The 26,415-nt window shown below is 41.3% G+C and overlaps 1 protein-coding gene and 1 long non-coding RNA gene across 2 annotated transcripts in view; one reads left to right on the forward strand and one right to left on the reverse strand.

Annotated features, from left to right (window-relative positions):
• On the forward strand, positions 1-22,773 carry LOC136294463 (uncharacterized). Its single transcript, XR_010722409.1, has 4 exons — positions 1-108; positions 4,787-4,942; positions 7,095-7,233; positions 22,723-22,773. It is a non-coding gene; the product is annotated as an uncharacterized lncRNA (long non-coding RNA).
• A 902-nt stretch (positions 22,774-23,675) lies between these two features.
• HMCN1 (hemicentin 1) overlaps positions 23,676-26,415 on the reverse strand; it is a 166,025-nt gene continuing 163,285 nt past the window's right edge. Inside the window, exons 106-107 of the mRNA XM_066192199.1 lie at positions 26,076-26,202; positions 23,676-25,029 (exon numbers count right to left, since the gene is read on the reverse strand). Of these exons, the coding sequence (XP_066048296.1) occupies positions 24,663-25,029; positions 26,076-26,202 (494 nt within the window). The 3' untranslated portion in view covers positions 23,676-24,662. The remainder of the gene's footprint in view (positions 25,030-26,075; positions 26,203-26,415) is intronic.

Below are 26,415 nucleotides of genomic sequence, written 5' to 3' on the forward strand. Positions count from 1 at the left end.
TCACTCAGTACTGCAGAAGCTGAGGGCCTGGTGTGACCCCTCCTGAAGGTGTGGAGAGCAGAGATTTCCTCTGAGCCAGCCTGAGGACCAGCAGCAGCACATGTTCAGGTTAGAGGGGTCTTCCACTGAGCTAACTTGACCCATTTCTTCTGAAAACTAAGGAATCCTTGAGGATTGGTTCTGTAGTATGACAAGCATCAAAACTAGCCCCTCAGACAGTATATCAGCTTTGCTGACTTGTTCTCCAATTTGATTTACCATCTGTATGGTAATAGGAGTGCATCTACACTCCCATACCTGACAGACCCTCTAGGTGTCTGATTTTCACTTTTGGTAATGCTGTTCCTAATAGCCCATTTAATCAGGTTAACTTGCAAACTGGAGAGCACTGTCATAATAAATACAGGTCACTGAAGCCATTTTTATTGGAAGTTTCAAAATCTGCCTACCCCCTACACTATATTTTTTCCCTTGATGTCAGGGAAGAATTTGGTATCAGTTCTAAGGCTGAAAACAGTTGGGATCTAGCCCTGCAACTCCTATGAACTACAGTTTGTTAATTAGAAGATCACTTACTAGCAAACTAACAGAGAAGCTCATCCCACAATGGCTTTACTGCCAGACTGCTGGGAAACGCTGGATAATAAGAAATGGTGCTGATAACAGGTGGTAAAGCAAGACACCAGGAGGTGTCTTGCTTTAACCTGTGAGCATTCCAGCTTGGCAGTGCCTTGCTACTTTCTGCTGCCAAATCAGATATTCACCCTGCAACCCTCCCCTTCCTCTGTGAAATCTCTGCTAACACAACCAGCTAACAGCTTCTTCTGGAAATGAAACATGCAGGACCACAACTGAAGCATCCCTAAATACAAACAAAGAAGCTGAACAATCAGCAAGCTCAAACAGATAATCAGCTGAAACACTGAACACCAACAAGGAAATAACATGTAACACAACACAACACCAAAGACAATTTCTAACAGCACACACTCCACGTGTGTGTGTCTGAAGGAAGAGTATGAGATAACAAATATTATATCTATTACATATACTGTGATTTTCAGCCAGTACTTTTAATGCTTGTTACCACTTTGCTACAAATAGAAAAGTGGAACCAAGGGAAAACTGGAGACATTAATGGACTTGAGTTGCTGGGCTGTTAATACAGCAGTGGAAAAGACAAGTTGGACATCTTCCTTTATGGTTATATGTCCAATATATTGAGCCCTTCTTCCTTTATGGAAAGAAAATAAGTCCAATAGTTATATAGATAATATATAGTAGTCCAATACTTATACCTCTTCATTCATTTGTTTCTTTTGAGTTTATGACTTGTAAGTTACGGAGTTACTTGTAAGGAAAATGCCTGAATGCTCCTGGTTGCCGTTGGCAAAAGCCTTGTTTTTTGCTGAAACTGGTGGGAAGGCATCAGTTATCAAGGGGTCAGTGTAAGGTCACTTCTGGCATGGGGCATGCCCTGAGGAGCTGCTCGGATACATGACATTGTGCCTTCTGCTATCAAATAGTAATAAATCATTTTCTACCAGCAAGTAATACCCAGTGTTATCCCCCTGAAAATTTGGGAGCTACCAGTGAACTGCAACAGCACAGGATTTGCCAGGTGGCATGTTCTGCTTCACTGTAACAGTGTTACTTCAGTTAGCAAAACAATTATTTAGCTTGGAGTATCATTAGACAAATAATTCTGCAAATTTGCCTCAGTGATGTAATAATGGTGCATTTAATGAGAAAGCACTTAAAAGGTAGAGACATTCCTTGCCCTGAGCTTATTGAAATATTTCTAACCAACCTTTGTGGATATTCTCATGTTAGATTCTTCCTAAATCAAACTGCAAATCACTAGGGCTAAATACATCAATATAGAGGCAAGAGGCTCTGTAGGCTGTCTACAGAAAAAATAGTAGGTTCGTACACATTTGCATTACATTTAAATTTTTATGTTATTCCTCAAAAAAAGAGGACCATGCTACACTAAAATTTATTTATGAAAATATTCAGTGATGGAAAACTGAATCATATTTCCTGTCTGAATAAAGTTCTAGAACTTAGTATTTTTCTGAAGATGCATTTGAAATATTCTTAATGTGTGTCAGACACACACTCCTAGACAGCTTCCCTTCAGCTTTGTGTGTTACAGTACCTTGAGAAGACACTTCTGGAATCAAGGACAGTGAAAGGACCACCAGGGATAAGCAAAGTATGTTCCATATGATCATAACTTTCAGGTACGACATCATTCCTAAAAAGAAATAATCTCCCATCACTATCTGCAATTCACTTAATTCATAGTTTAAAAAATGCAGTGCATATCTTTATATATGACCAGTTTGATAAAAACATAAATAATAAAACTGTTCAAGGAAAAACTGCTAATTTATAATTATTCCATAAATTACCTCTTGATAATTAGTCAATTAGCCATTAATTCTGTAGTAAGGCTATAGAAATTCATTATTAACAAGTAATAGAAATAAATTTTTGCAGAATACTATTAAATGAAGGCTACAGTCACAGTTGTCTTCTAGCACAGGTACACTTCAGCACAACAATGTCTCAAGTTATAATACTGATAAATGGAAATCTATAATAAAACCAAATACTGACAGAACATTAGTTATTCAGCAACGTGATTTTTTAAACCATAATCAAACAGTGAAATATGTCAAATGGAAACACAGGCTAAAAGTAAATCTTGCAAAAGGAAAGCCTTGGAGTTTCTGTCCCAATTCTTTATTTTCCTATTGAAGAAGAGCTCTTGCTAGAGACAGGTGTAGCACTTACCTAGCAGAGAGTGTGTCTGCTCCCAGGGCTGTTCCAGAGTCCTTATATATTGCTTTGGAACTGTGCTGGGGTCAGGTAATTAGGCAGCTTGTTAAACACACTACCAATGACAGCTCATGACTGCAAACTTTCCACAGGGCTTGGAAGAGGGCCCGGATGACTAGACTAACACAACATCTGGAAAATACTCCCATTAAGAAAAACGATTACAGAAAAACTAAATAGGGACTTACTAGTCAAAACACATTTTGATTAGTGAGAGAAATGAACAAATTGTCCTCAATGCAGCTGGAAGGCATTAGAGAGTATTGCAGAGCAATAAAAAATCATCACAGGCAAATGCTGAGTGTATTTTCTTTCCTGTCAAATGGAGCTTAGGTGACAGTAGCCTGAAATTATGCAGTTTTATCTGCTACTGATGGTGTATCTTCTCCAAAAAGTTGTGAGAGCTAATTCATACAGACATAAGTAATTCACCACTTGCACTGAATATTTTGTACTTTCCCCTGAAGTGAATAGAAACGCTGCCAAGGCACTGGCTAGAAATCAAAGAATTGAGTCAAATCTCAAAGTTATTGAACGTATGATATGTAAGACACCAAAAATGAATGAAAGAGCCCTTAATTGTTTTAATGGTTGTTGTTCATCGGTTCCAGATTCAGGATAGTGGAAATGGTCATTTGTAACTCCCAGAGCTGAAGGAGGTTTTAACGGAAACTTTTATAGTCTCTTGGGGTTTGGGAGGGATTTTTTATTCAGAAATTATCCTAAAGGCCAGGGAACTTTAATACTTCTCCTTTATGATATTACTTGAGTCCCAAAGCAGTTCTGTTAACCCAAAATAATAAATACGGTATAGTACACATTGATCCCAGCTGAGGAAAGGACTTCAAATGAGAATGAGTCTCTTAAGGAAAATAATGCAGAACAGAAGTGGGTTTAAACATGTGTTTGAATGTTTCCCTCACTTGGCTCATTGAATGTACAGCTTTAGTATTTTTATGCTAGAATTTCTAATTTCTGTATTATCACAATAGACAGATTTTCATTCAGTCTTTCTGCATTTTGTGCAGATGGAATAACTATTTACTTCAATTAAATGGAGTAACTATTATTCTGCGTTGTGGAAAAGGGGAGACTGAGTTTTTATGGAGTTCATTCAAGGTCATACAAAAAGAAATGTATATTTCATGTCTTATAAGAGTTTCAGGGCTGTCTTTAGTGGACTATAAGCTTGAAAAAGAAACCCTGGCTTGTGTAGAATGGTGCCTGTCTATGATTATTTGAAGCCTGGGGAAGAAATACTTTTTAGAGTAGCCAAATAGGATCAACGTGATGAGAGGTTTCCTAGAAAAGTATTGCAATCCTTATAACTTAATTAATCATTTGATCAAGCAAAACATTTAAAGACTAAATTAATGAGTGTATCCTTACTTTGAGATCCGTGACATGGAGATTTGTTGTCTTTTCCATCAATTCACAGCTGATGCAGCTGTGAGTCCCAGGTTATACTTGCTGGATAGCTGAGGTGAATACGTGTATGTGTGTGTGTGTATATATATGACTCAACAAAAAGAATCAGAAGATCAAAATTATTATCATTTTTCTGTTAACATGCCAGGGCTCAACTCAGTCATACAATTAGGCACACACACACTTGAAATATGGGTAGTTGTGACTGACTGCTACATTGTGTTATGGATGCTCCTTTTGGTAGGATTGTATTGTTTCATTTCTCTTCTGAAGTTTTGGGTTGTTGGAGGTCACATGGGGTTGCAAAGTTTGAGTGAAAAGGATTTCATAGGTGGATCAAGTGAAGAGCACTTAGGGCACTTTAAATTGTAGTGTCACTGTGGCATTGAGATGGGTGGTCAGACCACACTTGGGTGGGGGCTGATCCTGACCAGCTTTTTCTGGTCTTCCCTTTGTTTTTAGGCATGGATTCTGAAATCCTGATTTAAATTATTGCTATGGGTTCTCATAGGTGGCAAGAAAAGCACTCAGGGCACCCATGCTGGCCAGAGTGTGCTCCTGCTGCTGTGCCCAGGTTGGAGTGCCAGGGAGAAGGGCCTGGAGAGGAGCGAGGAGCGGCGTGGGCAGGGGAGGGAGAGCTCCATCCCAAACACAGATACAACATAGGGCAAGTACAAAATGTTCCATTTCCTTCTTTTGATTTCAGCTGCCTTTAGGGAAACAAGACTCATTACATTCCTGATGAGTAAATAAGGATACATGGCTTCACCAGTATTTTAATTTGTCTTAAAGCAGCACATGGGACCTAGCACTGTGGTTAGTCACCCCAATCAAAAAGAGAGAACCTTATTTTTTATCTGGTTTTTATTCCTTCACTTAGATATCAACTGGCCAGTCATTTAATTTGTCAAGGCTTTCAGGCAACGTAAACCCTTCATCAAACCTTGCCATGTGTATCAAAAATCTTATCTGTACTTCCAACTTCCCTAGTAGATTGCATTAAAAAAAAAAAAAAAAGAGAGAGAGAAAGAAGTAAAAAAAAAAGAAAAAAGAAAAAAAAGCCTTTCTTTACAAACCCTGCTTTGATGATCTGCGGTGATCCCAATTACAGCACAATTGCTGTTATTTTTTATTTCTGGATGAACAGATTCCTTATGCTGATGCCTGTGAGCTGGCAGTGCCTTTTCAGGCCTTGGCTCTTCCACAAGTTCATCTGTCAGTCACATTTATGATAGTGGTTCGGGGATATGATCATATCCACTGGGATCACATGGAAAACATAAGTCAGTGAAATCCCAGACAACAGTTAGCATGATCTGGGCCTGGTCTGACAGAAGCCTTACTGCTTTTTCAGTTCCATCATTGATCCCCTTTGTAAACCTATCAGGATCCTCAAAATATCCTGTGATTTTCAGATGAACACTAAGTTACCTTGGGTGCTCTGAGTCCGTGCGAGGACTCAGGAGGAGCTGCTGGGGAATGACAGCAGAAGTGACAGAGCTGAGCAAGAGGAAAGGGAAAGGATATTTGGAGTAGTGTTGGCCTGTTAAATATTCACTGATTAGTGAACCCTTATTTCACATAAAAGGAATCATAGAAGGAATGTAATTCCAAAAGTTAAACGAGAATGCTGGAGGTCTCACTAAAGTGACTGAGAAAAATCATCAAGAGCCCCAGAAAACCTTTGGTCTTGCAGGAAGGACTGACAGACTTTCAGGGTTGGGGTCTTGGGTGTGCAAGGAAGGGAATGGTGTAGAGGAGGTAGAGGCCTTCACGTGGTAAACTTGTGGGATTTGGAATTATGATTCAGGGACAACTGATCACTGATCAAAGGTGCTTCCTTGTCTTGCCTTCTACAGTCTGTCACTTTCTTCCATGGACAACTGGCTACTTTTCCCTGATTGTGAAAACAAACACATAAGTTAATTTGAAAGAGCACTTCTGGCTTTTAAGACAAAGGAATATTAACACCCTAGCTTTTCCGTGGTTTACAAGTAGCAGTAATACTGCAATGAATTCTGCTGCACCAAGGCTCAAAATGTTCACATACATCATCCAGCTGATGTGAATATAGATTTATTGTATTTCCAATTCTGAAAAAGGTGAGAAAATTTTTTAAAAGTAAGAAGTGGAGATGAAAATATGATCTAGATATTTATATTTGTTCTCACAGAAATCTCAGGTGAGCCCATAATGATAGGTGGAAGACAGATAGAATCTCCAGGTTTGTGTTATTTTTATAGTACTACCACTATCAGTAGCAGAAATATTTTTATTCCAAAAATGCTTTTAAACTCAGTATAGCTGCAGACATTATGGAACATCTTGAAGAGCAGGAGGGGAAGGAGATTTGCTGGCTGGTTACATCTGTGGATGTAATGGATTTCTCTGGAGCCTTGGCTATAAAAGCATCACTTTATAGCTGTTATAATATTTCTCAGTAGGTCCTCACAAGTTTCTCTAAAATAATTTTAAAGGGTTTTATCCCAAAGCTAGAGCATGGAGTTATCTGAGTTGGAGTGGAATCTCATTTTATGTGGAATCTGTGCTCTGATTCATACAACAGGGCAGACTTTGTGGCAGTAAATTACTGGGAAAGATCTTTTGGAGAATGTCTGGCAGAACAGGACCTCATTAAATTAGAAATTATCAGCTTCTCTTTCTTTTCCCCTAAAGGAGTTATTCCTCTCTGAACCTGGGCCTAGTGAAATGGTTATAGATTTGAATGCAGATAGCTGATAAAAGTGAGTACTATTTCATAAAAAAGTCTCACAAAATGAAATATACTTAATATTATTTGTTCTTTCTCATTCATATAGTGTATGGACTAATTCTACTGAATCATAGCTGCAAGAAAACAAGAGATGTAACTATAGGAAGAAAAAAAGTCAAGCACCATTTGATTACCGTGAAGAATGACCCAAGATAAGAAGAATGAAGAAAATTAACATGAGAAAGGTAAATCTAGTAAGCAAGAAGTTATATATGTCTGTCTGTAATGTGGGAATTAATGTTTAGCAGTTAAACCAGAACTCTCAGTTCAACAGTAGGAACTGAATTAGCAGTGGCTCCTGGAAATCTTGGGAATGAAAGATGCAGACAATCCTTTCAGTTTAGTTATGTCATTACCCCTTCAGGACACATAGTAGAGGCTCCCAGAAACAGTCACCATTTTTCATATGGCTGACAAATAACACCCTCAGTTTGGCAAAAGAGCCATGAAAAGGTGTCAGACGGGGTTTTTCAGACTTGGTATGAAGTAATTTTCTTGTAAAATGAAGAATCATCTTTCTTAGACATCACATTCAGGCTACTATAAATAATTCTTTCAACACATTGTCAAGCTTTCACTTCTTATGTACTCATGCAAAAATAATCTGTTTGAATGTGTATATGCCGGGGGGGAATCTTCCTGGATCAGCATAATTCTACAGAAGAGTGGTGAGTAGATTTCAATGTATACGGCTCTGAGAAGAGCGGTTTTTTTTCTTTTTCGGAACTTTCCTGCTGTTGCTTGACTTCAAAGTGAGAACTGAATAGTAACTTTTGATGTACATTCAACAGAAAGCTCTCAAAGGTCAAATAACAAGCTCCTGTACAAAAATCTCTCCTGGCAATATTGAATACTGTACATTAATGGTAGCGGTGAAAGCTTTGGTTAACGCTGCCAGAGGCTTGTGGAACCTGCTTTCTTTTTTATTGTAAACATTGTTTTACAGGAATCTGAATTATTTCTGCGAAATGTTTGGTACTTCTGTATATTCAGATTTTGTTGTTTAGAGGACACCTACAGTGAGCAAGGGTTGCCTGGTTGTTTGGCAGAGTGAATTGTCACAGCATGATAAATCCCCTTTTCTTTGGCAGAGGTAAAAGTATTTAAAACACAAGAAAATGTTCATTTCTCCTTCAGTTTCAGTGACCTTTGAAATTGTTGTACTCTCTAAAGTGCTTTCAACGAGAACTCTGCCTCTAAAAAATCAGTTTTCCTCTCAGACCTCCTGCAAGAGTTGAACAAGCACAGCATGATTGCAGCAGCTCCAAGCAGGGCACTGAGGCTCAGCAGCTCTGAGTTTGTACTTCAAATATAACAGGAATTTTCTGTCTACAAATTAAAAGATGGCAAAGATGTAAATTATTCAGCAAGGCTGTGTCATATCAGAGGTTGTGCAGTGCTGATCTGATGTAGGAATGATCTACTGCAAAGGCAAAATTCTTGACCTTAACTGATAAGGGAAAATAAAATTTAAAAAAACCCCAAGCTGTAGTTGCTATCCAGAAATCTTTCTGATGTATCAGGAAATTTCTAGGCATTGGCTTCTGTTTGCCTATAATTAAGTCTGGGGTTAGAGCTGAGTATTAGGTTTTAGAAATCTAAAACTGAAAGGCCATGGTAGGAGCAGGGAGTTCCTTACTTCTCCTGAACAGTTCTCCTTCACAGCATGGATGGCCAGCACTTACAGCTATTGGGGCTGGGGATGTAAATAGTCCCTATATCCTTCCTGAGGGGTGACTATGCTGAAGGTTGGGGTCAAGGTCAAGCTTTGGAAAGATGAGCCTCTGTGGCCTTTAAAAGCCCAAGGAGTTAAGAGAGGGTTGGCAGCTTTTCTATTTAGATGATTCATCCCCCTTCTAGACTTCAAATTAATTTTATGGTTTGATTATAAGTCAGTGATTCAACTTTGTGGTGTTCAGTTTTAGGGAGGTGCCTGGCACAGCCCTGCTGCTCTCATTTACTGTAAGGATTGATCAATATACTGATATTATTAAGCATTTATTTGGACTCTCAGTCAGGGCTTCTGATGTTGGAACTCTGGCACTAGGAGGTTAAAAAGAGGGCTGACAAAGCTCTTACCTTCTACATTATCATAGGAATTGATCTCCCCAGTAAAACTCAGTTTGGAGTCGTCATGGCATTAAAATTTATGGCTAACATTCAGTACATGCCTAGTAGTAGCATTTCAGTGTATTTCATTAAAGTTCAATTTATATATTTCAGTTTCAGTCTAAATTTTCAGAGTTTTGTGCGTTTCAGTTGCTTGGCATGTTACTGTAGTGACTGACCTTGTTGTTGAGGTTAGCCTAAGGATGTGGGCTGGAGTCAGTATTTAGGCTTTTAGAGCCCAAAAAATGTCAGCACACATGGTCCACAGCCATGTGTTTTACTTTTATTGAGGGACTGATCTCTGCCTGTAAGGAAGATTGAATTTAACAATTCAGCACATCAATATATACATTATCTGGGGATTGCAGAGATAGGATTAGAGTTAGGAGAAATCTAATCTGGTACTTGATCAGGGTTAGATTTCAAATTAGAATAATGACATTTGAAGCCTCTGTGGTACAGGTTTTTGGCCATTAACATGAGTAGGATTTAATTGGGGATTGCCTTTGTGTTTAGAGTCTGAAGTCCCAGAACTGGTTTTCTGGTGTACTTTACAGAGCTATAATTTGTACTGATGTCAACCTTTGGCTGTAAATATGTGATATTTAAATATTTAATAATATTTTTTACTGCATAGATGGGTATGCTATACTCTGGTTTAACGTTTAGGAAACTACAGTGTCAGAAACCTATTTTATTGACTGCTGTTACTGGTATTACTTATCCTACCAGGGCTTAGACTAAACCCATCACAAACTGTACCCTTAATAACAGCCAGGGAGCAAATCCTTGTAATGTTCCCAGAAAGAGAAAACAGAAGCATGTCTCCATCCCAGCTCACTCACCCCCATATAGAAAGTATGAACAATGATGCATGTTAAGGAGAAGAATGTGAGCTGACAACTGCTGTGCTCTGGGACATGTTTGATCACCAGTCAGCAACAGGAAAAGACACCTTTCTCTTCCCCAAGGCACAGCATGGGAATGCAGGTGCATCTGACAGGCTTTTGCACCTTGATTAGCATCACTGTCAAGGGAAAGGGAACACCAAAATCTGGCAACAGTTTCCTGTATTTTCTGTAACTGACACCTGAGAATGAGTCAGTGTCACCAAACATGGTCTACTCTGTTTCTGTCAGTGTTCTCTGTGCTAACGGCTCTTTAACTCGACTTTTTGAGGGACTCTGAGCTGTAATGAGGAGTGCAAAGAAAAGAAAATGTCTCTAGTAGAAAAGTGAGCAGTTTGCATCACTTTCTGGTGGGCTGCCTGAAATAAAAGCCTAGTTTGAAGAAAGACTATTTCCCTTGGCTGGACTGTGACTATGCCCTTTCTAGCATAGACAGCGGGAAGGAACTTTTTTTTCCCCCCTCTTATCCCAAAAGATTAGAACAGGCTCTGGATGTCAGATTCTGATGTGAGGAGGAAGCAGCATTTGTAAAGGACATGCTAGGAGAAGGTGTTTAAGGGAAGTGGCAGGTCATCCTTACAAGTTTCTCTTCTTCCAAAGGAACAGGAAAGTGCTTTGCAGACCAAACAAGAAAAAGTCCTTTCCCTGTGCACCTAACAATCTTGTTTCAGTACATCATCAGAGATGTATCTGGAGGATGGGACTTCTTACAGGCAGCCTTCTTTTATTCACTTCAGAATGAGTCACATGTTTTTGTGAATGACACAGTTGGTTTGAAGATGAAAATTATAAATAATGTACCACCCTCAAGACAATTCTATTCCTGAAAGATTGAGCTCAGAGTATTGGCAACATCCTTTGCTGAAAGTTAGTTTTCAGAAAATAAGAGAAAATCCTAGGGATGCTGGTAAAGAATACAGGTTGACATAAGCATATTCTTACAGGAGAATATAATTTATCCTGTGTTTATGGGTTCTGTGCCTGAGAAACAAATATCATAAAAGCTCAATCAGGCTGGAAAGAAAAGAATTTGCATAACTATGATAATATGCAATAACTGCTTCTTAAAAGCATGGCCTTCCTGAAATCCTGTCAGCGATAGAATGACATTGCTAATTGCTTCCTTTTCTGCTGAGGAGTGAAAACCTTGAGCATGGGGTGCAGGTGCATGTGCCAAAAAACTGACAATGAACATTAGAGCCCCTGCTCTGCCTGTGCTTTAGTAAATGATTCAGCTGGATTCTTGCTGCTGTTCAATGCAGGACATGAAAAATGAGCAGGATGGAGAGACACAATTTATGGGAAAGCTCAGTGTAACAGCATGCCAAAACCAATCCCATAGGAGGTTAGTGACTACATTGTGATGTGTAGTGATGTGAAATAGTAGTGAAAATTAAATCTCAGATGAATGTGGGAGCCACGTGAGGAAGAACAGCCCAAAGAAAGATCTTACAATGGTCCTTTCCTGGTAGCTGATCATGGATTCTTGGTTGTCCTGAACACACTGAAAGGAAAAGGAGCTGGAACGGGAAGCGTCTTGCTCAGCCCTTCACGCCAAGCTCAGTGGAAATTCAGATCTCTTGATGTTTTAATTAATCTTTTTTCCCTTAATTCTTCAAGAATATAGCACACATTTCAACTAAGGATATGCTCCAAACTCACCAGTGTGTTCAAGAGAACAGCAAGTCCTTCCAAGTGTTTAGCATAACTCTTAGATTAAAGTCATTTGATGTTAACTGTGATATGGACATTTCCAAAATGATCCTTAGAATCCATAAGGTGGACATCTACTAGAGGAAGAATTGCTAGAAAAGGTTTAAGGATGGAGAAGCTAAAGCAGTGGGACTGCAGGCTGTCTGTCAAATTCTAGAAAATAAATTTCAGAATGCCCAAAAAGAGTCAACTTTTATTTGCAGATAAAGAGTTCCTGTGAAGACACTGTATCTTAATAAACCTGTTCTTGTGTGAAAGTATGAGATGAGTTTAAACTAGAAAGATCAAAATTATAAATACAGATAAGGTGTTTCTCTTTGTCTGTGGGCATGTTTGATCTGTTTAGTTGGGTTAATGTGCTACATAGTCTTGTCTGTTTTTATGAATATTTTTCATCTCCATTGAGCCTAGAGAAAGATAAAATTGTGACCTTGGCTTGAGTAAAATTAGTCTTCTAAGCAAAGTGTTTCAGATATCAGACATAAGTGTTTAAATTCCAAATCCATTTGAGGCTTACTTTTAATGCATTAGAGTGAATTTTATACACAAATACTAGAGCTGAGAGCATAGGCTAAGTTAAAGGGGTTTATTTCTGAAATAGAACACAGATAATATAGGATATTTTTCCAACCTTATAACAAGCTCTGATGAAGCTTGAATATTAATTGTGCCTATTTTGCCCAGAGTGAAGACCAACCAGGAAAACTCAGTTATTTGCAGTACTTTCTATATGTGACGATAAATATTCCCTTTAGGATCATGCAACAAGTAGTTACTTAAATGATCCTAAGAAAGGATAATTTAACTAGGAAGATTTCCTAAACTAGGTATTTATGTCAGTAAAATATATACATTAAATAATGGATGTTATTGGAATGGATTCCAGCTGATTACCTATAAGTGAAAAGCCATAAAACGGCCAAGCATTTTTTCCCATCTGTGTATAATAAATTTTAAACCTTAGAATGCTTTCAAATTCCCAGGAATTTCACAGTGGTTTTAGAATACGTACAAATCCTGAATATTGTCTTGAGGCTTTGATGAGATGGTTGTGGTGTTTCTTTGCCGTACTCCTGATGTGGAAAGCATGAAGGACATACTGGCCCTGTTATTGGACTATCCTGGTTTGTAGGTGGTGTCCACATGGGATGACCCATTTTGTTTCACCTCAAGTTTGCTGAAATACAGGTGCATAGAGGGTGCACCGTGCCAGGGGTGGCCTCGTGTTTTAACCAGCTGCATTATTATATCCAGTGAGAAATGGAGCTGGTTCAGGTGAATTTTAGGTATTGCATTAACGAGAACTTAGCAGGAGGCAAGCTGAACCCGGGCAGTGAAGGTCAAGGAGATGCTGGAAGGCGTAAGCAGAGACTGAGAGGCTCTGGGCGCTCAATGAGTCCCTCAGTGTTGGTGGAGATGATGTGCTGGTTTGTTTGGCCAGCGGGGCGTTGATGGGAATGGGCTGGGCTGAAGACACAGGACGTGAGAGCAGGACGAGGATTTGGCGTCAGGGAGCAGCTACCAGGCCGTGGGCAGCAGGCACTGCCTGGAATACTCACTCATGGAGGGGCCGGGAAGAGCCCTCCCTGCCAGTAGATAGGCTTGAGTGTTTTTGTCTTTGGGAATCCTGGGGGATGGGGGAGATGGCTGTGGAATTTGCAAGGGTTGCAGAAGTTTGGCACCCTTTTCAGGCTGATGTTATGTTCATAACATTCTGTTCCAGGGCTCTGGCTGGGGCTGACGACTCCATTACCTCATGGCAACGCCCTGGTGCTCTGCTCCTGAGGGCTCGGGTTACTCAGTGAACTTCACTGTGCGGCCAGATAAAACTGCCCCATTATTGTGACACGCTGTTCAAACTCTTCTGGTGACATTTAGACCAGCGCAGTTCAGAAATTCAGGGGTCTGGATTCAGTGAAAGCAAACCATGGGGCTTGGTTAATATTTTTAGACTGATACGGGATACTGTGAGCAGCTTTGGCTGCCTGAGCACAAAGTACTGAAAGTAAGACAAATGAGAAGAGGCTGCAATAATAAATAAAGTAATGGAAAGATGCAAGAGGAAAGCACAGAGGAGTTTAGTTTGTTAATTCCAGCAAAGAAGGGCTTTGACTTCTGTGCATAAATGCCTCCAGGATATAAGGATCTGGGGGGCCAAGAGGAAGAGGATTTTTTGAACCTGTAGTTTAATAAAACCTTTAGCAACAGCAGCAAAAGTCCAGTCATTTTAAGCACTTTGTAAGTAAGATTGCAGGAAATTAGAACAAGGTTCTTGAGCATTATATCACTGAGACTTGGGAACAGCCTGCTGACCAAATGAGTTTACGATGGCGTTGGATGCATTTTTGAAGGAGGTGGGAGAAGGATCTTGGTGGCAGAAGTTCCTTCCCAGTGTCCCTCCCTGGCTGCCCTCTGTCTGCATTGCTGTAGCTGAGGCTGAGCAGGAACCTGAGGTGATTTTGGAAGGCTCTTGCTGAAAGACAGTAGAGCAGGGACAGTTATTTTGGAGACATTACTTCACTGTAAACGGATCTGATGTATTTCCATTTACTAAGTCGTCTATCACAGCCGTCTGTCGGAGTCTTCTTTGGGCAGCCAGTAAAACCTTGTCATTTCATAATTAATGGAGAGGAAACAATACTCATTTCCCAGCTTCCCGGTGCTGCAGAACAACTATATTGGGCCAATGGCCCCCATATTTTACTTCAGTCTCTCCTCCGCTAGGGTAATTTCTGCTTTTGCAGTGGCCTGGGGAGAGAGGGGAGAATGCCTCAGTCACCCTCCTGAAATTTGTCCTTCCATGTCTGTGAGCTCTGTCATTCAATTATTGGTTTCTCTTGCTAACTGTGAAATTTAAGCAAATTTGGACAAGAATAAGAGTCAGAAAAATCACTTCAGTAGTTGTAAAAGATAAGGTGTGTAGCATCTGCAGCTTTCTGTGTATAAAATTGTGAAAAATATCCATTCCTGCTGCTCAACAGAGGTTCCCAGCCAGTGGTTTGTTTTGGGTGTTTTTAGTTTCAGAAGCAACGATTAAGTAGATAATTGTAGTTGCTGTTGGAGCATTTTTATCACAGTACTAGTTTGCCTTTTAACCCAGTTTTGAAACCAAAGCTAAAATTTAAACTTGTATCTCAGTGACAAATATGATCTCTCTGAAACACTACTTTAGCTTAATACAAGATAATTTAAAAGCAGCGTACCTAATTTGTAGCAAAATCGCATCATTAAATGGTGAAGAGTGAGAAAGTGTAGATATTTGCCATTAGATCCTCCTTATAACCTTATAACTTCTGTCCTAATTTAAGGAAATATTGGTATTGGTCTAATGATAAATAAGATCATGATGATGTTCTTTTGAAGTCCATTCCAACTTTGCATTTGTTAGTGAAAGCAGTTTAATTCAAAAGCATCACCCTTAATTGTCTCAGTTAATCTGTGAACACCCCCTTGAACAATTAAATTGTCCATAGAACATGACAATCTGTAGATTTTGTTCCATTATTCTCTTTCCCTTTTTTCCCCCTGTGAACATCATGCATGTTCCCCTTCTGGGACCTTTGGGTCCTGCCAGGACAGTAGTTTGCTTGTGATTCATATGTGAACTTCAGAAAATATGGACACTTGGTGATGATTTCAGGGATATGATGTTACTCCCATCTTTTAAGGCTTTTTACATTTTTATCATCACTTTATCTGGCATAGTATTAAAGAGCATTGCAAATAACATTTATTTGGAGTGATTACTCTTGCACAAGACTGTCTAGGATATTGCAGGCATTTCCAGATGTTCTGATTTACAAGTACTGTTGCTCATCTTATTAAAGTAAATGTATTTAATGGAGGACCAGAACAGCTTAAAAATAAACAATCACTGCATAATAGGTAAATGCAAACAAATATTATCTTTATTTACCAAATCTGTCTATGGAAAACTGGAGTAGAAATTGATGGACTATCAGTTCTGCTAACAGACACAGACACAGAAATTATAACTCTCAAAACATTTGATCTTTTTGTTTATGTTAAAATACAACAGATTTAATCTTATATCTTAGTCTTCTGAGAAGATCTATCAATAGAAGAGGGCGATCTAACTTGTGACCATTCAGGCAATAGCAATGGTTACATGTCAGTCTCTCTCAAAGGGGATCTACAGTTCACTTGGAACATGGGGACACAGGATATAATACTCCAGGTGAAATTATATAATAACTAATAAAAAATAAGAATGCGTAGCATGTAGGGAATGCTTTGTTCAGGTATCTGTAGGGAGTTTTTTCCATCTCTGTGTGAATACATTAACTCTCAGTTTATTAATTAATTAATTTAAGCAAATTAATATAACCTTATTTGTGCCAGCAGTCTTATAAATACTACAAGTACATATTCCTTTTGTGGTGGAGATAATACTGTAAAAAATAGAATTTCATCCCCTAAGCTCAAACCTGTAACTGCAGGCTTGCGTGCTAAGTAGCAGAGTTTTTCTGTGCTCTGTGTTCTGATATACTATGAAAAATCAAAACAAGAGAATGAAATCCCAAATATATTTACAAAAACCACCTGTCCACTCTTTCAGCAAATAGGGACTTAAATTCTGGTTTCTGTTTTGAAGTTGTCCCAGTGTGCTCTGGGCTTGAGGGTGCATTCATAATGCTCATGTACTCTGAGTAGCTCTGGATGTTGTCAAGAATTGGTGACAGCTCCCACTTGAACTATATCCACACATCCATGGTGTAAAGTAAACATGACCTGGTGTTTGTGGCTCCCCTTTCTGACTGAAATGCACCACAGGTCTGTGTCTCCTGGGGGTTTGGTACTGCTGAGTCCCTCATGCTCATGCATATCTCTGGCCTAGGGAATTTTTGTCTCTGTGAGCAGCATTTGAGACCTGCAAGTGCTGGTGGCAGCATCTGGTATTCATGGCAAGTCTCTTTGGGCCACCTGCAGTCCAAGACTTCTGATGCCGGTGCATCCTTCCTTCAGCACCACTACTCTGTCACTGTCCCCTCCCGTGGATCAACAAGGGCTCCTTCAGTCAATCCTGCCAGCTAAAACTCCCTTTTTTTGGTAGCAGTGTTCGTATGTTCAAGAATACTTCTCCATCACAGGTTTTGATGTGGTACCAGTGCATTCCTTGTAAGATAATATATAAGATTGTGAGCCAGAGGAACCCCCCTTGTTGTCCCCCCAGGAGCACACTGAGGAACGGGTCCTAAAATCCAAGCACACACACCTTTGTCTGTAATGGAATGGAGTTTATCTGGACAGAGTTTGTAAAACTGGAAAAAACAGCTCAATAACCAACCCTCTTGTAAGGGAAATCACTATGAAAGTGATGTTTACCAACATGATGTTATACTGGGAAGTGTTTAATAGCTTCCAAAACTAATTTTTTTAGATAACTTGTACAGAAAATGGTGTTGGACTCCTTTCCTGTAGTTACGCATTTCACTATCTTTGGTGTATTTATCTCTAATGACACCCCAGCAGAGGAGTACTCTGGAGAAAGAGTTGAAAGAGCAAAATGAAGTCGTTCAGTGCAAGGAGCAAACTCCTGCCAAGTGAAAAAAGGCCAATTTGAGAGGAAGGGCAAACGAGCAAACAGATCTGGAAGTGTAGTGAGGCTGATTCCTGGCAGTACAGACAGGCTGAAGAGGACTTGAAAGGAGTAGCTGCTTGTGTTTGTAGACTTAAGATCAAGGTCTTTGTAGCACTACTCAGAGTTACTGTGAGTGGGAGGGGAAAGGATTTGCTGTAGTCAGAGGAAAGGTTATTGCTGTCATTGAGAGGTGGCTGAGAAGTTGATGCTCAGGTACATAAAGCTCAGACTTTGAGTTCAGTGTAATTGGGACCAAATACCTAATTTGAAGATGTTGTGTGGATGTGTATCTGAGTATCAGAAGCATTTTTTGAAAGACACAAATGATGACAGAAAAGTGGGAGAGTTTGGGGTTTGCCAAGTGGAACAAACATCCATCGTGTTTTTCTCAGCTCAACTATAGATGATCAAAGGACTTGCAAAAACTTGTGGAAATGGGCAATTTACTCATGCAGCTCTAAATCATGAAAATGTCTCAGACTTTAGCATGACTGGTTTAAATTGCAGGCAAAGGAACAGGAATTCCCCGCCTTTAAATAAGTTTCAGGCTGGAGATTCGGTGATTGTTATTTTCTATTAATTCCTTTCTAGTACACAAGGTGGGAGCAAAACCAGTGCTGTGTGATTTATTCAGATAATCAGCAGGGCTTTGTAAACAAACAGGGGGCTAATCTGGTGGTGCTGAACTTCACTGCTAAACCAGACTGCCCAAAAAACAGCTTGATTTCTCCAAAAAAGCTGATTCTCAGCTAAGTTCTGTCTGTTTCCATTAGTTGCTCTGCTGGTGCGTTTTTACATGCTGGGGTCATTCATTCTGCCATGGGCCCTTCTGTCCTGTTTTTAATTTTCAAATCTATATTAGGACCATTTGAGTTATGTCAGCTCTAAGTAAAATCTAGCTTTTGCTACTACTTGTAGTATCTGCTGACAATTTTTCTATGGTTAAGAGAGGTTTTGATTAGCTGAAGTACCCAATTTGAAGGCAGTTGGAGTGTTTTAGTAAGGTTGTGACTGGCTGTCATTATATGTGGCTTTTTGGTAATTGCTGATGGCTCTTTGCTTGTCTGTAGTAAAGCTACTACAGGTGGTAAAAACACCATGGTATTACCTTGCTGTGCATTTGGGCTGGTGAATACAAACCACTTCTGTCTTAGAGCCTCATCCATTAAAGGACAGCATTGTTTATGCATCCAAAAAAATGCTCAAAACATGAGCTGTGAAATGTAAGCGGTAATATTTTGGCACAGGCTTTGTAGGGTTACACCCAACTTGAGGTTCTCTATCAGTCTCTGCATCACTGAGAGCATTGCAGAGTAACCAGTAAGAAAACCACCAATATTTCCTTTCCAACAAGGCCACAGCAGCTGAGAAAAGCAGGCTGCCCTAAAGGATTGGTAAATAGTGAATACTGGTGAGCTAATTCTGCTCCCAGACAGATGAGGAAGGATGAGACAGATGAGGAAGGATGAATAAATTTGATGCAATCAGAGTTATTTACAAGGTTTTTATTTAAAGTCTAGTTCTTTTAGGTAGAAGAAAAATTGAAGAACTGATGGTTTTGTTGCAGATTTTTTCAGCCCATCTCTTTCCCATAAGCTCTCGAGCATGGGAGTTGCTAGGACATCTCAGCAGAAACCTTCTGGTTCTGGTGCAAGGAAGCTTTGTCCTCCCCTGCTTATCACTGGGGCTCCTGTAGTCCCTTCAGTGTTTTAATGTTGTTTTCTATTGTTATTTTCGCTTCTTCCATTTCAGTCAGTCATGCAGTGGGACCAGAGAACTCTGCATTTTCCTCTCTGAACATGGGGAATTCCTGTTCCTTTGCCTGCTTTATGTGAAGAACTGGCACACTCCAGTTGTTCCTGTGGTATTTGAGAACTCATTCTTCTCCCAGATTTGCAAACCTCATTTTTTACATCTACAGCAGCAGATTCCAGAGACAATGCAGCTAAAATCCTGTGAAGGAACCTTGATGCTGTTTGGGACTGGGCTTTTTTATGTGCCACTGTGTTTATCAGGGACAGTGGTAATGGAGAATACTCATGGGATTCTTTACTTCAGGGATGCTGATGGGCTTTGCCTCTGAAGCTGGTGACACCAAACTAGACACATTAATTTTTTGAAGCTTTTACATACAACTTTGTGCTTGCTAGTGGTTCTGCTACAGTTTTACATAGTAAGAGTTTTGCCTTGCTTGAATTATGGGCTGTGCAGTGCAGATCTCTTGATACCTCACAGGTGTTCTCTATGAGTGGAGTCCTTGAGACACTTCTTGTGATCAAGCAGGAGGGCAGGACTTGATTTGTGTGAGTGCTCTGCAGGAAGCTGTTAAGAGGTGTGGAGGGGAGCTTGTCTCATCCTTAGCAATGAGAAGTTATTAATAAGGAAACCAGCTGCATCTCACTGCATTGCAAGACTATTTAAGCTATCCAGCACTACAGATGTGCAGTGCTTACATACAGTGAAAAATAACAGATTCTCTTCTCCTTGCACAGCATTACTTCAGAGCACTTCTTAACCTTTGCTCTGTACTCTGAACAGTACCTTGGCTTGGTGATGTTTGTGATGGCCCCATTATTTAGCTATTCATAAATTACAATTTGAGTCTATGTTAACGCTGAGGAGCACCTTTTTATCCATATGCCTTTATCTGTAAGCGAGTCTCCTTTGCTTCCCTTTCTAACACTAAATTTAGCAAAGCAGAATAATCTGGCACTGAAGATGTGAACATTGAGCCCAGTTATCTGAAAAGTGATTGGAGTTGTGTTGTGTGTCCAGACATGCAAATATGTTTTTAAAAAGCTGCAGCCAGCTAGGCATCACATTTAACCTTATTTAGAGGGCCTGGTTGGATGCATTGCTTGGATGTTGAGAAGATTAGGGCAGTGCTGCTGGAGGTGTGATGCCTAAGGCCCCATTTAGCTCTGGCCATCAGCTGGCACTCTCTGGTGTTTCCTTGCTGTCCTAGCTCGCACCCAGAGGCCTGTGCCTCTCAGTCTGCCCTGGGTCTGCAGAGCTCCGTACGGAGCTGCGACCCGACCGGGGCTCGGGGGTTTGTGCAGGATAAAGCTCACCCGCGCGGAGCCACCGCGGCTTCCCGGGGAGCGGGAGCGGCCATCCCGCACCGCCGCCCGGGGACACCGCGTCCCTCCGCAACCATTGTACGGAGGCGCACGCACACACGTTCCGCCCCCGGCTTTTTGTGCGGCCGCGTCTTCTCATGGTGTAGATTGAAAGCAGTTTCAAAGTGGCTGTAACATTATTTAGTAGTCTTTTCAACGTGAAAAACGGAATTAAAAGGTAATGCTTCCATCATTCATGGGTAGAGAGAACAGAAACACCTGTGGACACAGGAGATATACCCTCGCGCTGTTTCCTTTTATCCTGTTTTATCCCGTTTGCACAATGTAAGTGCCCACACACGTATTCTCGCTTTTTTGTCAGCAGAAATTCGTGACCTAGGATTTCCCGTGTATTACCCCTTTTAAAAATTCTCAATCTGGACGTTGTGGTATATGTGCGTAACTTCGTGTGTGTGACGCTCCGCGGCGCGAATCTTCCACTGCGTAGTTTAAAACTCAAAATCTGGAGTTAACTCCAGCCTGCCCCGCAGACTGCGCTTCCTGACGCCGTGCGTAATTTTTCACGACTTTTTGGCCGCTCTCCCCCCGGCTCAAGGCAGTCGCTCCCCCACGATTGGAGATCGCGGCTCGCACATCTCCGGTTCTGACCGTGCTCTCACCGCGGGGTTTGAGTCGCGGTCTCCACACGGCTCAGCGGCCGCAAAGCGTTTTTCGGTCCGTGCTCACTCTCGGGCTGCGCCTTCCAGAGCTGTGTTTGCCTCTATGTTTGTGTCTGTGTTTGTTCTTCTGTTTGTGTATGTGTTTGTTTCTGTGTTTGTTTGTTTCTGTGCGTTCCGCGCCGTCCCGGCCCCGGGCGCTGCCGCACGGGTCCCGCTCCCCGCCCGGTTGTTGTCTGTGTGTTTTGTGCCGTCCCGGGGCCGGCTGCTGCAGCCGGAGCCTTTCGCTGCTCTGTGAATTCGCCGCCTGAATTTCGTTTCGCTGCGGACTCTTCGTTCGCGGCTTTGCTGTTCCGTCTCTCGGGTCCCGGCTCGCTTTGACCTCGCGTCCTTTACCACGGCTCGGCCGTCGCCTCCCGCGATCGCCTGGGGTCAGCAGATACTGCAGTAAGTTAGCCGAGACTGCATTTACTTCATGCGGGAAAAGCCGATTCTTTATTCACATCACTTTATATTTTATACAGTTCTCACAGACCTAGTGTGCAACACCTGTTGGCTGGTAGTTTTCTCACTACTTCATTTATTGGTCAGAAGGTGATTTGTGCTAAGATTCAGGCTGTTTACATTTTTCCTTTAGGCGTTCTCATGGAACAGATCTCATTGATTACACAGATGCACTTACTCTTCAACCCAAGAACAGGTGGTTGTGTTTACAAACTGTTCTTACCAAGATTGTTTTCACATGGGAACTTGCAAATTGCCTAACTACACTTAGAAGAGATGACAGGCTAGTTATTAATTACTAGAGCAGCCCTGATTTTATGAGGCCTTTCTTTTAGAATTCTTCTACCTGTTACAACATTCCACGGGGTGTGTTTGGTTCTGGTAAGTGTAGTTAAGGAAATGTTGCTCTGTTTGCACAGAGGTCAGGGCCAGGAACAGAGGCAGGAGCCTGTGGCACAGGACGGTGTTTCAGGGATAAACGGGCCAGGAGAAATTGCTGCTCCAGAATATCCAATAAGCAGTGGGAACAGTAGGCTTGTGCAGAAGGAAGGTAAGCACAAGCCTGAGATAGCAGTGAAGCATTAACGATCTGTTCATTAATTGCCCTCCCTAAGAAATCCTTTTATTTTTACAGTATTATTTTTCTGGTGGTGTGGTGTCTTTTAGTAAGAACGTAACATTCTCACATATCGTTCTTAGGATGTTGTTATTAGAGTGTTAGTTGTTTGTGATAGGAGGGCATTTGCAAATAGTTTTATGACGAATGATGTGGTGACCATGTCAGCCTTTTATGGGACAGTAGTGAACCTTCAACAGTGCAAATGTTGCTGCAGACTAACAGAGGGGCTTGGACAAAGTGACTAGACAGCCCTGAGACACTGAAAATTGCATCTAAGGTTTGAGCAGCCTTATCCAAAGTGGTAATGAACACAGCAGAATAATTATTTAAAATTTGCATTTATGAAAGCTGGATTTTTAATCTTTAGCCAACATCCAAGTTCATGTGGGCACATAAACATGTACTAACCTGCTCCTTGCCTCTCAAGTTAGACCAGGAAAACCAATGAGATCTAATTTAATATACTTTCAACCTTTTAAATAGCGCAGAAATGAAATCTGTAACACAACACAAGATGCCAAAGGAAAGAAGGCCATGGCACAAGTTCCCCTTTACTCAGCACTTCCGAGTCTCTGAGTGAAAACCACCATGCCCACAGTGACCCACATCTCACTGGTCCCTCAGTCGTGGCATCATCTCCGGGTAAGGAACACTTTCCAATGGACAAACAGCTCCTCCTTGAGCTGGCTCCTGGAAAGCCTGGATGAGAAGGCAAACTTGGGAGCCATGTCTGTGATTAAAGTGGCTTCCATCTGGTGAGTATTACTTCTTTTAGGGTTTGATGGGCCTTTAAAGGCTGTCAGCTCTGTTGGGTTATTTTTTTTTCCCTTCACACAAAATATGTCAGAATGGAAATTTTTGTGTTTTGGGAGTAGAATTAGATTCCCTTAAGGACATAACTTTCAGTCTGATTCTCAGCCTTAAAAGACACTGAGGTCTATACCACCTATACCTATTATAACTTACTCTCATTCCTCCTTCCCTCGTGTCTTTTTCATGGGATTTGTCTTCTTTGAGCTGCTTTTATTTTTCCAGTCTGGTTTCTGGGAAGTAAACCTGTTCAGTTTGTAGTCTGGTAATTCAGATAAATTTGTATAAAGTGCAAAGCAATTTTAAGTCATCCTTGTTTGCAGGACTACTGCACTTGGTGCACTGGAAAGGGAAAGAAAATCAAGGGGACAAGTGGGGATGTCTAAAGTTAGTTAATAATATACAAGAATAGAGACAAAATTCTACTGGGAGACGATTTGTCCCTGTGGCTAAAAATTTAAAGCTGGTGATAATCTCTTACTACCCCAGAGTGCCAGGAAGAGGGAAAAGGGCTGGAGCTGCTCCCTGGTTTACTGGGCATGGTACCTTCTGCATTGTCCCCTGGCACTAAGGGTGAGAGTTTTAGAAATGGAAAAGAATTCTTTCAAAGATAAAACTCCCAGCAGTCACAAAGGTGATGGGAACCTTTATTTTGATTATTTTCATTGTACTGACAATTGTCCTTTTATGCAAACTTAACTGAAAAACACTCTGGAGATACTGCATAGAAAATACACATAGGAAAAACCACATATATACACATCCATAAAAATAGAATACATCTTGGCAAAATTACTTGTGTACAGTGTATTGACATTATTGAACCAAACTTACATCACCTTTGGAGAAAAATGTTCCATGTGCGTAAAACCCCAGGCCACTTACTGAGCTGGGAGTATGGCAGTGGATATGGGTTTGGGTTAAATAAATGGCTATACCAGAATGGCAGAGTAAAAACAAGTTATAAAATACCTGCTCTATAAAGCAGAAGAATCCATTTTGGTTTTTTCTTCCAAAAAGTAGCAACATCTCTACACTTGCAAGGAAACCAAAGGTACAAATTCCAAATTCTCCTGTAGATTTGTTAGCTGCAAATAAACTTTAATGTCATTTGTTTCAGCATTTGCAAACCTTGGGCACGGTGGCATTTGGTGGGTTCGAGCACACAACCTAGTATAGCACAGCCCTAATTCTATTGGGTAATTGATAAGGAAAAAATCTAATAGATATAAAATTTAAAACACTTAGCAACCTTTAAAATATGTAGACCACTTGAAATTACGGGTTTCTTTTCTTCAGCTACTTTCCAAGGAGGCTGCTCCTTGCTTCCTGCTTTGACTACATGGATTTCTCTGCTGGTTTTCAGAACATACTGTGGAAAATGACTATTCCAGTGTAATAAATAAAGCAAGTGGTAACAGGTCCTCAAAGCCATGGATCTTCCTCTTGAATTGGAACAACAGAACTGGAGAGGCAGCCTCTGGGAAGCAGGGGAGGAGAAAAGAGCATAGCACCCTTTGAAGTGCGGTGGTTCCCTGTTGGGGGCAGGCAGCAGAGTCAGGCTGGAGCAGCAGCACGCTCTGCCCTGGGGAACGAGGCTCAGCCGCGGGGGCTCAGTAGGGGAAGGCGGAGACGGCGATGTAGACGATGAAGGTGGTGCGGTACTCGACGCTGCCGTCGGCGCTGTAGGACAGGGCCCGCACGCCCATGCGGTACGTCCGCGGCTCCCGCAGCGCCTGCGTGGTGAACACCACCCCCTTCCAGTTCTCATCCCGCAGGGCGAACGGCACGGACGGGTCCTCCTCTGCCATCAGGAACGTGGTCCTGGGGTGCATGACTTGGTCGTGCGTGTAGGCCACCAGCCGGATCAGATCCTGCCCCGCAGCGATGCCGAAGGGCAGCGACAGCAGCTTGTACTCCAGGGCGTAGGTGCTCAGGTCACACTCCAGGTCGTTGGCCGGGCAGCTTTTGAGACAGAACCTAGGAAGAAGAAGAAGAGGTTAGCCCGGGGAGAAGGCACAGTATCTGAAGTACTGGGATAGGTCTTAGAGGAGAAATTCTTCTCCTGTTTACCCTGTTGCAGATAAAAACTTCTTTAGAAATTTAATCTTCATCCATTGTCCCTTTAGAGCTGCAGCCCAGTTTAATGTCCCTTTTTTTGCCTCAGCAGGATCATTTCAAAAAGATATTGGCTACACTGACGTCCATAGGGTAAGTTTTAGTGACTGTGCTCTTAAACATTGTAACGGGAAGACCTAGTTTAAAATGTTCTGGGCAACGTTTGAGGTATGTGTCTGTTAGGTCATAAAATAAAGAATTTGGAATGAAGGGCAGAATAAAATTTACTTTTATTAATCAAAAGTTAAAACATGAAATCTCTGCTGGGGCAGTTTGCCAGTGCCAATGGAGGTCAAAGGACATGACCTCCATGTCAGTGTAGATGTCATTGCAGTTGAGTTTGATCCCAAAAGATGGTTTCTGACTATGAAACAAGCTATTTTTCTTTGAGAATATTGAGAGATTAGAATAAATCAATATGAGAGTTTTTCCCAGAACAGGGAAATAACAAAGCTTAACAGGAACTTAGCATTATTTTCACGATGACTGTAAGAATATATCTGATGCTTTGAAGCTGATGGCAGGTCAGGCCATTAGAGAGATCCACATTAGATGTTAGGAAGGAAGGAATTCTTCCCCAGCAGTTGAGGCAGGTTGCCCAGAAGAACTGTGGCTCCCCCCATCCCTAGAAGTGTCCAAGGCCAAGCTGGACGGGGCTTGGAGCACCCTGGGACAGTGGAAGATGTCCCTGCCCATGGCAGAGGGTGGAACTGGATGTTCTGTTAAAATCCCTTCCAGCCCAAGCCATCCCAAGACTCCCTGACTCTATGATATCCAGTGTCAATGCCATTCCTTTAGCTACTGTGAGCTCTACTGGTGTCAGGCAAACTTAAATTTTCTCCTTTAACAAGCACAGGTTAAGGAGCTGAGCTTGGGGCAGGTGAGAAGGGGCTGAGAATAAAACATACCCAGAATGTGGCTCTCGCTGGTAGTTGGGTGGACAAGGAGTGTCTATGCACTGGTAGCTTCCTCTCATGTTGAAACACATCTGATTTGATCCACAATTTATATTCTCTTCAAGACACTCATCAATATCTGGATGGAAAAACATGCAAGGGATCAACCGCTCGTAGACGAATTAAAGGGTGGAAACCAAAGTGGGTAAAGGCTGAGCAGAGCCCAGAATGTGCCTCTGTTTGACCCTAGAGCTTGGTGCTCAATGTGTAATGTGAGGTCACGGGGGAACTGCAGAGAACTGGAAATTGCAATTGTCTAGTTTGGTGATGTTTTATGAAACAATAAAGTGTG

Source organism: Chamaea fasciata, unplaced genomic scaffold, assembly GCF_029207755.1.
Source record: "Chamaea fasciata isolate MVZ Bird 193981 ecotype frontalis unplaced genomic scaffold, bChaFas1.0.hap1 SCAF_10, whole genome shotgun sequence".
Lineage (NCBI taxonomy): Eukaryota > Metazoa > Chordata > Aves > Passeriformes > Sylviidae > Chamaea > Chamaea fasciata.